The sequence below is a fragment of the Nanorana parkeri genome, unplaced genomic scaffold (assembly GCF_000935625.1).
Source record: "Nanorana parkeri isolate BGI_ZX_2015 unplaced genomic scaffold, ASM93562v1 scaffold2601, whole genome shotgun sequence".
NCBI lineage: Eukaryota > Metazoa > Chordata > Amphibia > Anura > Dicroglossidae > Nanorana > Nanorana parkeri.
This window is the reverse complement of record NW_017308869.1, coordinates 113,091-129,263: the sequence shown is the minus strand read 5'-3', so window position 1 is coordinate 129,263 and position 16,173 is coordinate 113,091. Positions and strand designations below refer to the sequence as shown.

At 42.8% G+C, this 16,173-nt stretch overlaps 1 protein-coding gene across 1 annotated transcript; it reads right to left on the bottom strand.

The window, feature by feature from the left end:
* Positions 1 to 9,352: 9,352 nt before the first annotated feature.
* LOC108802014 (zinc finger protein OZF-like) lies at positions 9,353 to 10,294 on the bottom strand. Its single transcript, XM_018573900.1, has one exon. The coding sequence runs from the start codon at positions 10,292 to 10,294 to the stop codon at positions 9,353 to 9,355; it is 942 nt and encodes a 313-aa protein (XP_018429402.1).
* Between the last annotated feature and the right edge of the window lie 5,879 nt (positions 10,295 to 16,173).

Here is a 16,173-nt window from a genome sequence, read left to right as displayed (position 1 = left end):
CGCGTGTGAAGTTACTGTTTGTATCCCTGGAATCAGTACCTTTTGCAAATATTGAAAATCTGAAAGACATAAAAAGAGAACATGCATATAATGCAACAACAATAACTCTTAAAGTCCATAAATGTGAACTTGCAGCTGTCCTCTGGACCTGATTGCTGAATAGTCCTTCAAGCGCAGTAGGTCACTCCATGCGGCACACACCCAGCTGGCTCTGCCTATCTAGAGGCAGAGCCAGCTGTACCCGCCCCCTCCCCAATCCGTTCCTCCACTCAACGCTGGAGGATCGGAGCGGGGGGATAGATGCAGGGAGCCGTGGGTGACAGTCATGGCTCTCTGCAGGAATAGAGCGAGAAGTGAGCGAACGATGGTATGTGATCGATCACTTCCCGATCTATTGAGCCGACCTGTGACAGTTTCATTGTCACACGTCGGCTCGAACTATGAGGATGAGTGGTTTTCACTCACCTCATAGTTCTCCTTTAAACAAAAAAATTCTCCCAATTTATCTGTTTTGCTTTTTGATATGGCTTTTATTTTAAGTTTCTTGCTTTAACCTCGCAACAGTAACCTATCCTATACACGCTTGGCATCGGTTTCACATTCATCCTCAAAGGAGCAATTTCTTCTCAATCTTATATGTTGGCTATATGGAATCGAGGGCACACACAATACAGAATGTAAACTCTAAAAATGGACGTCTTTTCCCTGTTGGACCATTAAATAATACCACTGAACGTATTTAAATAATAATATTATTATTATAGAGGATTTATATGGCGCCCACAGTTTGCGCAGCACTTTACAATATAAGGAAGACATTCCAATCACAATACAATTCAATACAATATGGTAACGAGGGCCCCGCCCCTGAGGGCTATATCAATATATACCTGCTGATCCTGCCAGAAATCCAGCAAGCACCTAATTGTAGGTGCACTCTGCAGTGTTATATCAAACAGTGTAATCAGGAAGTAGGAGAGGGGGAGATGTTTCTGTAGTCCTAACAATTCCAGTTCTAGGGTGTCAATGCTGCTCCTACATACGCACAGTACAGTAAGTAAATATATCTGTCCCCATTCCACTGATATACTTCATAGTTTCACATTCTCACATTACTATTGCAAGATGAAAATCTAAGTAAGCAGAATGTAAATGAGGCAAAGACACAGCTCATGCAAACAGAAAATATATTTATTTAGGTTCCACCAAATACTATAAAGTTATAAGAGAAAGGACAGCAGAGGGTGTTCCCTTTCATACACCCTGTCTGTGACCGAAACTTCAAACCGATCCACAGAACAGAAAAGGGGAGCAGTCATTGCTCTGACTCATCCACTTTGTGTGTGAATTACCGTTTGAGCAGCTGAGCTCTGTGAACAACAGATAACACATATCAGTCACATATAACACATATGAAGAGGAAGCGAGAGCTTCAACTACATACTGCATTCAAACACTGAAAGGGAATGCAGGTCGGTTTCTAACATATTTTTGTTTTTATTTTCAATGGTCGGGACAACTGTTTTAGGTAAATATAGAATAATTTTATCATCTTCAATTCAGTCAACAGGATTATTGGCGCTGCAGTCGGGAAGGATGCCGACAATATTATCAGGATCCACCCGGCTGCCTGAATAACACCTGACTCTAAAGAGGCCGAGGCAGCCATCAATCAGGCAGCCGGGTGGATCCTGACAATATCGTTGGCATCCTGTCTGTCTCTCCAATGAGAGCACTGGAGGGTCAGAGAGTAGAGGGGGGAATTCCTGTGAGGAGCAAGGACTGAGAGTCACAGCTCTCTACGGGGAAAAGCTGATCGATCAGCCAATGTGTGACAGCTGAAGTGTGAGCATGAGCTCAAACTATTAGTACAATTTAGACTCCCAATTGGGGGGGAGAGAGTGAGGAGAGAGGGGGAGAGAGAGAGGAGAGAGGGGGAGAGGAGAGAGGGAGGGAGAGAGGGAGGGGGAGAGAGAGAGGAGAGGGAGAAGGGAGATGGGGGAGATGGGGGGGAGAGAGGGGATAGAGGGAGACCCCGTATAATAGAAGGAAGGGTGGTGACAGATGAGGTCTTACTAATGCTTCGTCCATGTTCTGTCTCCTAATACTAGAGATGGGCCCCATTTCATCGCTCCGACATCTTGTTCTCCTGCCTACATATTGTTGTTTTGTGAGCAAGAGGCAGATTCCCTGGGGTGGAGAGCAGGAGCTGATCGAGGGACGTCCATTCCCCAGATGGTTTAACCCTTTAGGATCAAATTGGCTTCTCAAGGATATATATATCTATATATCTATAGATATAGATATAGATATATATCTATATAACCGAAGATTCGATTCATGAATCGGTTCTTTTGAATGAAGTGATCCAAATGAACCGATTCATTTGAAAGATCCGAACTTCCCATCTCTAGTTGGTATGCCTGATGTCATTGGTTGCTAGGACACCAGCAGCCCTAGCAACCAATGACTGAAGTGGAGGAGGACCTGAACTGGCTAATGGCTGGCAATGGATGCTCCGTCCTTGGAAGTCAGTGTATCCACCCCCAGCCAGCCACAACCCAGTGTAGGTTGCCAATGGCAGTCTGGAGAGAATCACTCCTTGGTCTGCGTCCATTTAAAGACCCCGGCACAGATAATATATCAGGGGGAGGCAACCTCATTAACCTGCTGTGGAACTACAAGTCCCATGAGGCATTGCAAGACGGACAGCCCAGACATGACCCTCAGAGACAGAGGCATGCTGGGATTTGTAGTGTGTCCTGTGGTCGCCTCCTCCATGGTGCAACAATAAAGACAAGACGGATCTCAGAGACATTTGTGTCCAGAACCAGGAAGAGAAAATAAAGGTGATTTCCAGAGGTGATTGGAATGAAGAGTGTGAGCGTAGCTCAGGATGGGGTCAGGTCTGGATGTGTCAGAAATGGGTCAGTGTGGTGTCAGTGGTGACAAGCTGAAGAATGGGGATTACCTCCATAGGATGTGATGGAAGGATCGCCTCTAGTGCTGGAAGCAGCCGCTCGGGGAGAGAGAGAGAGGAAGTCACCTCAGAGATGTGGGAGGAGTCTGAGGGGAGGTCATGTCATGATTGGCCGGAAGGAACACAGACCCGGAAGTGAAGTCCTAACAGTATCATAGAGAGGAGGAAGGAGGAAGGAGGTGAAGAGAGGGGGGGAGGAGGTGAGTGAGAACGGAGCACACGGAGGACTGATGATAAGAAGTGGAGGATCTGGTGGAATGGAGCACACGGGGGAGGGGAGAATACTGTGACAGAGAAGAGTTCTCTATATGTACAGTGCGGGGAGCAGAGGAAGAGCCATGGAGGAGGAAAACTATTCCGGGGGACAAAGTGATCAGGAAACTGCTGACATCACATAGATGATGAACCGCTGGGACAGAGACTGCAGAGAGCTATGAGAGGACCGCAATGACAGCAACATGTCTGTGTCTGATGAGAGGAGGCAAGCTCAGCACGGGAGCTGTGATCAGACTACAAGTCCCATCATGCATCTGTCTCTGGGAGTCATGTCTGGGGCTGTCAGGGTCTTGCAATGCCTCATGGGACTTGTAGTTCCACAAGAGCTGGAGTGCTGAGCTGCGCTCCCCCTGATACAAGGACATCAATGGTAAAGAAAATATAATGAAGAACAAGTGTCTGTATTATAATGTGATGTTGTGAATTGTGAAATAAATATTGATGATGTAATAAATGGATTATGGCATTAAAAACAAAAATCTGGGTGCAGAGCGGGTGGTGATCAATACTGAAGTGTGTGATCAGAGGACCTGTATGTGTGTATGTATGTATGAGCGATGGAAGGAGAGACCTAGACTGGAATATGAGTGAAGTAATAAAAGTGGAAATATAATTATAACATAAATTAAAAATAATGTAAATTAACAAAATGAGAAAAATAACAAAATTAATAAAACAATATTATACGGGATTTATAATAATTATGGGGGAGGGGACTTCTAAGCTTTAGAACAAAAATAGATACCTTGTCACACTCCTTACCGGAGAATACCCCAAAATTAGATATGGGAGGGGGGGTGCTCGCAGTGACTGCGGATGGCGCCGCCACACAGTACTAAAATGGATAGATGTCACCAGCACACCAACAATGTTGCAGTCCAAAATGTTCATTTATTGGAACATCATGTCACCAGATCTAGAAAATGGAAGGTCCCTCTGCACTCCTGACAGCGTTCCTGGCCCAAATTGCAATGGTGGTGCTCGCAGTGATAATCACGGATGGCGCCGTGCACATCAACAGTAGAAAGCCGGAATCGCCATCACTCAATAAATAGTCTTCAAGTAATAAACGTCCATTTATTCGGACAGGTCGTCACAAACGAATAACCAACGTTTCGGGGGCCGCACAGGGTCCCTTCATCAGGGTGATAATGTGACACATCTCCAACTTGGTGAGCGAACCAAAGAATCAACATCTGTCATTTTAAGGAGAATTATGAAAATAAATATATAGAAAACCACCAGGTGACTATATTGCAACGGAGCAACATTGTCTGTCAATATTAAACAGTTACTTCTTTCTTACTTATATTATCACATTCCCATTGCAAGCCGTGAGAAAGTCAAGTGAGTTATATTTAAATGAGGCAAAGACAAGTAAACAAAAGTCTTGTTTAAAGCAGAAATATGAGGTGTTTCCCCCATAGTTCTCCTAAGGGTCACGGGAGGATATATACTATCCTCCCATGACCCAAAGCTCAGTATATAGCTGGCTACAGCTCGCGCTATACTGAGACCGCCGCAGCCGGGACGGATCCCGACATTACTGTCGGGATCCACCCAGCTGCGTGATTGACAGCTGGCTCTGCCTATCTAGAGGCAGAGCCAGCTGTACACGCCCCCTCTCCCGTCCGTTCCGCCAGTCAGCGCTGGAGGATCGGAGAAGGGAGGGGGGAATCCCTGCAGGGAGCCGTGAGTGACAGTCACGGCTCTCTGCAGGGACAGGATTGAGAAGTGAGTGAGCGATGGTATGTGTTCCCTCACCTCCCGATCTACTGAGCCGACCTGTGACAGTCTCATTGTCACACGTCGGCTCCAACTATGAGGATGAGTGAAAATCACTCGCCTCATAGTTCTCCTTTAAGTTTCATCAATTAAAATTGTTTATTATTATTTTACTTATCTGGAAGAAGCAACAGGTTCCCACTTGACTACACATCAGAGATCAGCTGAGAAACCAGATGATCACATAAATGTTCTTCAAACAAAACTGTCATAAAAATATTAAAAGTCAATTTATTTCAAGAAAATGTAGAACCATGATTTACCAAATGTGCGCACATGTACCCCCTCCCCAACAGTAACAAAACTCCTCCCTATAAAAACACAACGCATGTTAGGCCAGTTGGGTTCCTAGTCTAGACCTATATAGAAAAAATTCATATACATGTCCTGTGTTGATATATATGGAACCCGTGAGGTGGGTGGTGTAAATCAATTGTCTCAATCCATAACACTCAAAAACTCCAAAATCAGGTTAGAACTCATGCTGCAAAGTAACTCCCATGATGGGAACCTGAGGAATGTGAGTTATATATATATATATAATCCAATATAAGGTATCAGAGATCGGTGAATTTGTATCCACTGAAGTCTCAATAGACATGGTCATAGATGAAGGTGAGTTAAGTTGTGCGTCCTGAGGTGCTGCCTATGAACGCTCCCTGATACACAGTATATCTCACTGACGTTGCATATGTGATTTTTCTTCATCAATTGTAAGATGATTTTGAAGACAAAAGTTGTAAACCACCAGTAAGAATGACTGCGGTCTGAATAAGCAGAAATGTATATGCAGGTCAGTGGTTGTGCGTCCTGAGGTGCTTCCCATGAAGACACCCTAATGCACGATATTTCCCACCAACTTGTGTTTGGAAATTTCCTTCCTCAGATGTACAAAGACTTGGAAAGCAAAAACAGCGGAACACCAATAAAGATAGTGACATGCAGATCCACTTTATTATTTGACTTCAAAGTTGTATCCATAACAATGGTTTTGCCAGAAAACGACAGGTTTACCGTAGAGAGAGCAGAGGATGTTCCCTTTCATACACCCCGTCTCTGACTAACACTTCAAACCGATGCAAAATTTAGAAAAGGGGGAGCAGTCACTGTTCTGGTTCTTTCAGTGAGGCATATTAGTCCCCACCATAAGAAGTAGCTATACATTATACATAAAAGACAAAAGAAACATTGGGGGAGGGGAAACATTTTTACTTTACTGTTACTTTAGGTATTCAGACCAGTATTCAAGGGCGTAACTAGAAATCACGGGTCCCATAGCAAAATTTTGTATAGGACTCCCCTCAACCTACCCCGCAACCTACCCAACCACAAAAAAAAAGTAATGCCATTGACTCAGGGGATTGCATACACAAAGTCTCCTTGCATTCTGGGGTGGGAGGGGGCGTGGCAGCGCCATTCATGTCAATGGAACTGCACCACATTTGAATGCAGGGCATTTCATTACCATGCATTCTGGTGCAGCTGTTTAAATGAATGGAACTGCCACACCCCAGAACGCAAGGAGACTTTGCGTATGTGCTTCCTTGCGTTCCGGGCAAAGGTGTAAACGAAGACAAAAGCAACAAAGCCCCGCCTCCTTGTGTGAAATCTTTTTTTATTTGAATAATAAAAACGGTTATAAATACAATTATAACATTTCAGTCACGCATGTCAGTAAGAGACCGCAAGATCCGTGTGTAATGAATGTTCCGCTCCGACTGCGTATAAAAAGCTGCCTCCGGTCACATGACCATACCATCGTACCACCGGCTGCTCTTAGGCTGGATTTACACGTTTCAGGGCATACCCCCTTCCTCAGAATCACAGCTTGCCTTGTCAATGGGAGGGGTTTAAAAATAAAAATGAGCCAATCCAAGGGCAGATCTCTGTATAGCACGCCACCAACCCGCAGAAAATCGGACGATTTTCGGCAGGTTTTCCAGCGTGTTCGGAAGACGAAAGTCGTGCGACCGTACAGTAGAAGCGGTCGCACGCTGCCCATACACCTGCCGATTATCGTACGATCGCGGGATCACCCTAGATTATCGTACGATAATCGGCAGGTGTATGAGCACCTTAAGACTTGCCTCAGAATAATTGGTGAGCTGCACAAACGTCAGCCAATGAGGATCACTCTGCAGCATCAAGCCGCACATTGTTCCGTACAGATTGAACCTATTTATTTGAAAGGTTAACAGCTTTGAACACAATTGGTGAGGCGACTTCACTGACATGAAGCTGATGGTAAAGTCATTTGTACAAAGCCGTCATATACTAGGATTTGTCTTACCACTTCATATTACTCGGCAACCTTACATTTCCTGCTCTCTAAGAACTCTATTCCTTCACAATGGCACCACTCAATCTATCAGAAGCTGCAAAAGATTCACAGCGTCCAAAGATAATGAAACGTATATCAATAAATGACATTTACACTACAAATTAGCGAAAGACCATAAACTGTTCCATAGAAATTCTATCAGTCGCGTTACTTAAACGTTTACAGCTCCGGACACAGTCAGTGTGGTCATTTACATAGCACAAGGCTAATAGTCAATTATAATGCCAACCTATATACGTGTCTAGCTTACCACTCCATATTACTCGGCAATCTTACATTCCTTTCTCTCGAAGACCCCATTCACACTGAGCGACATGGAGAATTGCGCGATTTCGTGCTGAGCGGCATTGAGCTACATAGCGCGACTTTGGGGAGGGACTTCGTCGCTGCTACATTGGGCTGGAACCAATCAACAGCGGTCTTGATGTGACATCATTCTTTCCTTCCATAGTGCTGTGCAAAAGTGACCCTTCTGTAGCGCAATATTGCCGGTAATGTGCAACACCATTGAGTCTATGGGGCCAAATTGTGCGACAAGCGCAGGAAAAAAGGTCAAGTTCGAGCTACAAGCTTGAGCGACGAGCTAGAGGCGACATTGAGCTATGAGATGTCAACAGCTCCATTGAAATACATTGGACAAGCTGCATTGAGCAACATTGCGCGGAAATATTTGCACAATTTTGGAGCGGAAATCGCGCAATAAACCGCTCAGTGTGAACAGGGTATGAAAGCTATATTCGTTTATAATTAAAAGGAGAATTATGGGGTTAAGGCCTTTCCCCATAGTTCTCCTTAGGGTAACGGGAGGACACAAACTAGCGTCCCCCCGTCACCCTAAGCTCAGTATACCGCGAGCTTCTGCTCACGGTATACTGAGACGCCACAGCTGAAACAGATGTCGACAATTATGCCGGGATCCGCCCAGCTGCGTGACTGACAGCTGGCTCTGCCTATCTAGAGGAAGAGCCAGCTGTACCCTCCCCCGTCCGTTCAGCCAGTCAGCGCTGGAGGATCGGAGCGGGGAATCCAGCCCCTCCCCTGTCACGGCAGAGAGCAGTGACAGGATCGAGAGGTGAGCGAACGCCGGTATGTGTTCACTCACTTCCCGATCTACTGAGCGGACCTGTGACAGTCTCATTGTCACAGGTTGGCTAGAACTATGAGGTGAGTGAAAAGCATACACCAAGCAGGGTTATCATTTGTCTCCTCCTCTTCTCCTTTCCTTTTGGTTACAGAGTTGTAAAAAAATACACCATATAGACTCTCTCACTCTCTCTCTCTATATATATTGTATACACTAGGGATGCACTGATACCGATACTACGAGTAGTACGAGTACTCGCCCAAATGCTCCGATGCCTAGCACGAGTACTTCCTGTATCAGGAAGCCGTAGCACCAAAATACCGGTGTTGTTGCATTCCTAATATACACAAGTTTAAAAGTAAATTTAACTGCAATGTGCCCTAGAAAAACTTATAGTTTTCCAAAAGATAGCTGTGAATGCAATTAATACCGTGCCTAGGGCTAGAAATGACTGGGTGGATCATAAAATCAGCTGAAATTGTTATATGTGAGATCGGTACGCTGCAATGGAACTGATTTACTAAAATAAGTAATAATAATGTATCTGTATAGAATAGTGAATGTGTCTTGGATCGAGACTTGTGTTTATGGCATCAGAACAACCTTGTGAATGGGGCCAATCGCATGAATCTCATAAATTCCTCCCTGAGCCTCATGCAATCAGCTTCTGTTTGTGAACATTCACATGTAATCACATATGCTGCAATAAACTGCGGATAATCGCAACCAGATCCATCAGGTCGCTTAAGTCTTGCGGAGATGTTTTACAGATAAAAGCAGATATTTCTATAATCGGAAATGCATTAGTTTCATAATATGGATAGGACTTGTCTCCTAGGTGATTCCTTCCGTTTCCAATAAAATGTATATTATGAATGTGTGACATTCAGAGCATCAAAACAGATAGAATGTGGATCTTCTGGTGTCTACTAAAATTTGCCTTTTGTGCGAAGCTCTTGTCACATTCGGAGCATTTAAATGGCTTCTCTCCAGTGTGGATCCTCTGATGTTCTATTAGATTTAGCTTCTTTGAGAAGCACTTGTCACATTCTGAGCATCCATATGGTTTCTCTCCAGTGTGAGTCCTCTGGTGTTCAATTAGATTTGGCATTTGTGAGAAGCATTTGTCACATTCTGAACATCCATATGGTTTCTCTCCTGTGTGGATCCTCAGGTGTTCAATGAGATTTGGCTTCTGTGTGAAGCGTTTGTCACATTCGGAACATCTAAATATCTTCTCTCCTGTGTGAATCCTCTGGTGTTCAATAAGAGTACTCTTTCGTATGAAGCACTCGTCACATTCTGAGCATTTAAATGGTTTCTCTCCGGTATGAGACCTCTGGTGGACAGTAAGATTTCCCTTTTTTGTAAAGCACTTGGCACATTCTGAACATCTAAATGGCTTCTCATCAGTGTGAGTTCTCTGGTGTTCGGTAAGAGTAATCTTCTGTGAGAAGCGCTTATCACATTCTGAGCATTTAAATGGCTTCTCTCCAGTGTGTATCATCTTGTGTTGAGTAAGATGATGCTTAAGTGAGAAACACTTGTCACATTCTGAGCATCTAAATGGTTGCTCTCCAGTGTGAGTCCTCTGGTGTCTAGTAAGATTTTCATTGTTTGCAAAGTACTTTTCACATTTAGAGCACATAAATCTCTTCTCTCCAGTGTGACTCCTCTGGTGTTGAGTGAGATGTGTCTTGTGTTTTAAGCCCTTGTCAAATGGTTTCTTAGCATTATGAATTTTCTGGTGAGCAGTTAGACGAGACTTCGAAATTAAACTTTTCTCACATTCCGAGCACTCGTATAGCTTGTCTCTTCTGGAAACCATCATGTGATAAAGAATGTCAGCTTATCAGTGGAATATTTTCAGACTGATTAAATGGAGAAATTTAGGAATGTTGGTGGATCCCTGAAAAAAAAGAAAAAATAGAAATAAATGATTATAGATTGACAACAGATAAAGACCAACCTAAGAATTTTACAGAAAAAGGTGCATGACTTCAGTCAGTTTGCAGTTCAGATTATTAGTTCTGATCAATTTTTTTCTAAATTCACACCGCATATGAAATATAAACAATAATAGCTGATAACAGGTTTGTCTTTTCTGAGTAGAGAATGTGATTACTCCACTCAATTAAGTATCTTTTTACTCCAAGCCCCTAAATAGCATTGGTGGCATGATACAACCATTCCCCTTTAGAAGTCCAGAGGCAATAATAAAAACCTCAGGGTGGTTGGGGCTGTATGTGCACATGACTTCGCTCTATGGAAGCCTTAATTACACAGAGAAGTTACATATAGGTAATAGCTAGGGATGCACTGAAATTTCGGGCCAAAAAAATGGTACTATGGGCAAAATGCCGATGGTACAAAAACGGCCATAAATGTGGTGCCTCTCCAGCTTATCTCCTTCCCACCAGATGCTGCCGCAAGCTTTGGTCTGTGCCCCCTCTGATTCCCGCTACTCTCCCCTGCCTGTATCGAAAGAGGCACTGAGGATCGGAGGGGACACAAAGCTGATCCAGCTGCTAACTCTCAGTGGGGAGGAGACAGCAGTCATGAGGCTAATCGGGATGGAAAGCTCTTGCGGGCGGGGGCAGAGTTTCGGAATAAGTAAATATGTTAAATATTTAGCAATCATTCTCTGTACTGAGGAAACACCAAGTGATCAGCACTGATCACTCTGTGTTGCTTTATAGCTGGGGACATTGTAAATAACGGAGGACATAGTGAATACTAACAGGAAGTGCTGTACATAATTTATGAATGGGGACATAGTAAATATTTACTATCTGTTAACTTGATGAATGAAAAGGAAGCAGCTCAGTACAGGGGCTTCCTGTCCATTTGTGACTGGGTTGATAAACATTTACTATCTCCAGATTGTGAATGAACAGGGATCCTTTGTACCGAAATCTTCCTGTTCATTGAGTGCCGTGGATGCAAAAAAAGAGCTTGTGTCCTTAGTCATCTTTTCCATTTTAAAATGGAAATATCAAGGGTCTGTTTAGACTGCTGATATTTACCCAAAGCCCCTGACAATAAAGTAAAAAAAAAACATAAAAAATTATTTAAAACAATTTATTAGGGTTGGAAAACCTTCTATGTCATAGGATTTACAAAGCACTAAGGGTTATCTAAAGATAGTTTAGAATAAAAGCTTTTCCATTTCCAACACTCTCAGTCTCTGATTGAAAAGTCAGATGAGGACATCTTTAGAGAAGGGAATGATTTACTATTCTGGTTCCTTCGTGTGTGTGTGTAAATGTAAGTTTAAGTGGTTAAACTCTGTAAACAACAGCTTTTTTAAGGGAGCCAAGTAGAGCCGTGAAAACTCATAAAAAGTTCAGAGCTCCAAGTGCTGGCTCTATATAATACAAACTTTTCAAATTCATTCATCCTACCATCAGTCTCTAAATTACTACTTAGTAACAGAATCTGCATGATGTACTCCAAATGTAGCCAGCATATCTCTCAGTTTAATGCTCAAAGCATAAAACATGTAAATTGTAAAGTCCACAATCACACAGACTGCACCTACCTGGTATAATGTAGAATTGGGTCCTATAGAAGCTTCTTATTCTCTTGACCAGCAGTTCTTGAATGAGCCCAGCCTCACCTTATATTTATTTCACCCCCATTCACTTACATGTGCTGGATCTCTATTGGATGAAAAGGTGAGATCTACTTCACAAAAGGAATGTTTACATTGTAATGGGGCAGTTTCAGCTGTTCTTTGTTTCAGCTCTCCACCCTAATCACAGCCCGGACAAGTTCATTAACATTCTAATACATGGAGGGAGGACAATAGGAAGGAACCTTCGGTGATAGTGAATGGCAGTTGTCTCTCATCATTAGCATGAACAGGTGATAAGTGTACCCTCAATGTCAAAAGGAACTAGAGAGTTTTTTTTTTTAAATTAAGTATATCTATAAAGAAAACTTTTTTTGGTTTTGTGTAAAGTAGAAAAGGTTATGACCCCTCTAAATGTGTTTTTTTGCTGTCTGTGTACCGTTGGTAAGATTTCCTGTTACTATCCTGTCCGGGGGAACACAACATGGAAGGAAAGGAATTATTTCCAAAGTGAGGAAATTCCCCTCTTTGTTATCACAGTAATAAGTGTTCACATTGGAAGATTCCCCCCTCGTATATATTCCTGTTCTAGTGATAGATGCCACATTTTGGCTTTCCAAAGAGGAATAGAATATGATATATTGATCAATTAGATACTTTTTCATCCTTGGTGTACCGGTATGTAATAACTTAACCAAGTTAAAAAAAGCTGTTGCTGTAATGGCTTAAAGAGGAACTTTACCTATATCTTTAAAATAATACACCTTTAGAAATGTTTAGCAATGACAATCTACAAACACATACTTCTAGATAGTTGCCAGCTTTTTATTTTTTGCATACCTTACCTTAATTTTCTTTTTCTCCCCATTCTTCTCACAGCTGCCATTTTTACTAAGGGCAGATTACCAGATCTCCATTTACTTCCTAGAACTAGGACATGTGACTAGGACATGTGACCATGCACATGATTTCAGGGGAAGAAAATGCCTTTTCCAGAGATCTCATGAGATTATACTGTAGCTAAGATTTCCCAGCAATGCTCTGCTGATGTAACACTTTGGCACTTACATCATTTGTGCCAGAACTGGACCAGGAATTAGATGAACTCTATTTGAAAGTAAATTAAAAACAAGTTTGTTTAACTAATGAATGTAAGATAATATTAAAGGAGCAAGCAGAACTGCATGCCGATGTGATTTTTAGTAAGAGGAGGATAAAGGTCCACTTTAAAAAAAAAATGTTATCTAAAGCTCACATTTCATTTGTTAGTTAGCTGCATTTAAATCTGCTAGAGCATCTAACACTGCCATCTCTACAGGTTGACAACGCTGCTGTCCAGAAGCAGTTTCAATGCTGCTCCATGGAGTGAAGCCACCCTATAAACAGAAAGTGTGTTACTGGACGGATCACCATGTAAAAATAAAGGCAAAAAAGGTCTCAAATAATAAAACTAATGCATCCACTACATTGAAGATTTGGCAAACTGCAATATATACATGTTTTGCTTTAAATGTAAACTACAGAAGAAATGGTGAATCATTGTTAGAAACAAGATTACAGAAGGCAGCTTATATTTAATGTGGTATTTGTGTTAACTCGACTGCATATTCATTATTCCATTCCACTTGTTGGCTGCCTACACAGAACATACATTTTTAGGAAAATACATTTTCAAATAGTATTTATGAAGTATCCTATAACTATTATACTATATACAAGGGATGCATCGATACCGTTATTTCAGTATCAAGTACGAGTACCCATTTTTTTCCCACTGTACTAGTACCGTTGCCAATGCAGAGTATTTGGGCTCCTACTCCCTCGTCCCACTTCTGACGAGGGAGCATGGAGCTGGCTCCCCGGTCAGGATGCCGGGCAGCATGGCTTCATGCTCCCTTGTCACAAGAGGGAGTATGAGCCCAAATACTTATGCCCACTCCCCTATTTTATCCAGGTCCTCCTGTAATGTTATAATGTCTATTGCATTGGCACCGGTACTAGTACCGGGAAAAAAAATGGGTAGCCCTAGAATTATTGCTCTCACTCTGGCACACGCGGAGATACCCAACATATGAAGCGTAATCATCTTTTTTTTTACGTTACTCTGCATGCCCTTGTGAGGGACTTTAACAACTTCTTTTTTGTATTTTACTTTTTTAATCTTCGTTTTTACCTTACTTAATTGCTATCACATAAGGTGGCTTACAAGCCCTCTATGTGATAGCATATTAGGTGGTGACAGGTACTTTTTAAGGTGAGATTAAGAATCCATTAGACCCCTAGTATCACCTTTCCACTGCAAAGAAGCCATTCAAGCACAGCTTTTCTATCCGGGGAATGACATCTGAGGAACTGGACATGATGCAATCAGCATCACGTCTGGTCTCACTCAGCGGGGAGGAGATTGGTAAATTAAAAACCTATTATGCCATTCTGAGCCAGTGGCAGTTGAGCCCAGGAAGCAAGACAGGGAGCACACTTCACTGGCTTCTGGAAAGCTGATTGTTCACTTTACATAGCTGAACAGGACCCATTGCCAGCGATGTACGGAATGCAATCACTAGAAGGAAAAGGGTTGTTGCCTTAAAGGAGAACTATGAGGTGAGTGCTTTTCACTCACCTCATAGTTCTAGCCGACCTGTGACAATGAGACTTTCAAAAGTCGGCTTAGCAGATCGGGAGGTGAGCGAACACATACAGGCGTTCGCTCACCTCTCGATCCTGTCACGGCTCTCTGCCGTGACAGGGGAGGGGATGGATTCCCGCCTCCCCGCCAGCGCTGACTGGCAGAACGGAGGGGGCGGGTCCAGCTAGCTCTGCCTCTAGATAGGCAGAGCCAGCTGTCAGTCACACAGCTGGGCGGATCCAGACATAATTGTCGGGATCCGCTTCAGCTGCGGCGTCTCAGTATAACGCGAGCAGCAGCTCGCGCTATACTGAGCCTAAGGTGACGGGAGTTTGTGTCCTCCCGTTACCCTAAGGAGAACTATGGGGAAAAGCCTTAACCCCATAGTTCTCCTTTAACCCCACCTCTAAAATGTAAACTTGGAGAGGGAGGTACACACACACACTCAAAAGGATTAAAAAAACTAATTGCAAACCCTTGTAGCTTGCCAAAGATAGCTGCGATTAAATGAATAATGTGGGTTGTGCAAATTACCAAGTGGTTTACAAAACTCTGAGAAGGTAATCACCTGAAAGTCTCAAATGGGAGATCTGTACACTGCAATGGGATTAATTTACTAAAGGAATAGGTTTATGTTCACGGTGTAAATTATATGTTTACTTAGCTTAGTGAACGAGATAAAAATGTATTCAATTCTATTATCCTTTAACATTGCACAACAATGTTTTTGCTTCTTGAACACTGTTGGGTGTTCCTTATAGATTTTTGGCTGCCGATCACGAAAATCCCATCCAAATTTGCCCATCACATACAGTTTCATTGAAATATTCAGTTTAGTCATGTTTGTTCTTATATTTGTGTCCAAAATGTTTTGTTTTTGTAAGAGACCTATGGACAATGTTTTGTGCAGTCTGGGCATGTCCTGGCATGAAATCAGGCCAGGTTAGAAGCTGTTCTGTGGAAGTATGCAGCCTGGGCAGGCCGGAGCCAGCTTGACACTGTCTCATCAGGCTATAAAAGTGGCTTGCATACACAGATGCTGCTCATTGGATTGATTTAGACCTTATAGTGTGTACATACACTGAGTGGCCAGATTATTATGACCACCTGACGTTTGTAGGCAAATTAGCTATAATTTCGCGCTGAAGTTGCTAGAGGACCAGACCATTATAAATAGGGAAGCAGGTTGTTTACCACGACAGTAGAAGTGATTTTTTTTCTGAAGATACGGGTAAACAACGCGATATAACAGCCTTTGAATGTGGGATGATTGTTGGCGCTCGGAGCCATGGAGCGAGTATCAGCAAAACAGCAGAATTTGTTAAATGTTCAAGAGCAGCTGTTGTTAAAGTGTTTAAAGACTGGACTGTCAGCCAAAAATCTGGGTCTGAACGTGAGAATTGTGGCCATCAGCGACTAGTCAATGTTAGGGCAGAACGGAGAGTGGCAAGACTGGTACAAGACAACAGAAGGGCAACAGTGCATCAAATGACTGCAGATCTTAATC

Excerpts from the sequence above, each read along its gene's own strand:
- LOC108802014 (XM_018573900.1), bottom strand. The coding sequence starts at position 10,294 with ATGGTTTCCAGAAGAGACAAGCTATACGAGTGCTCGGAATGTGAGAAA.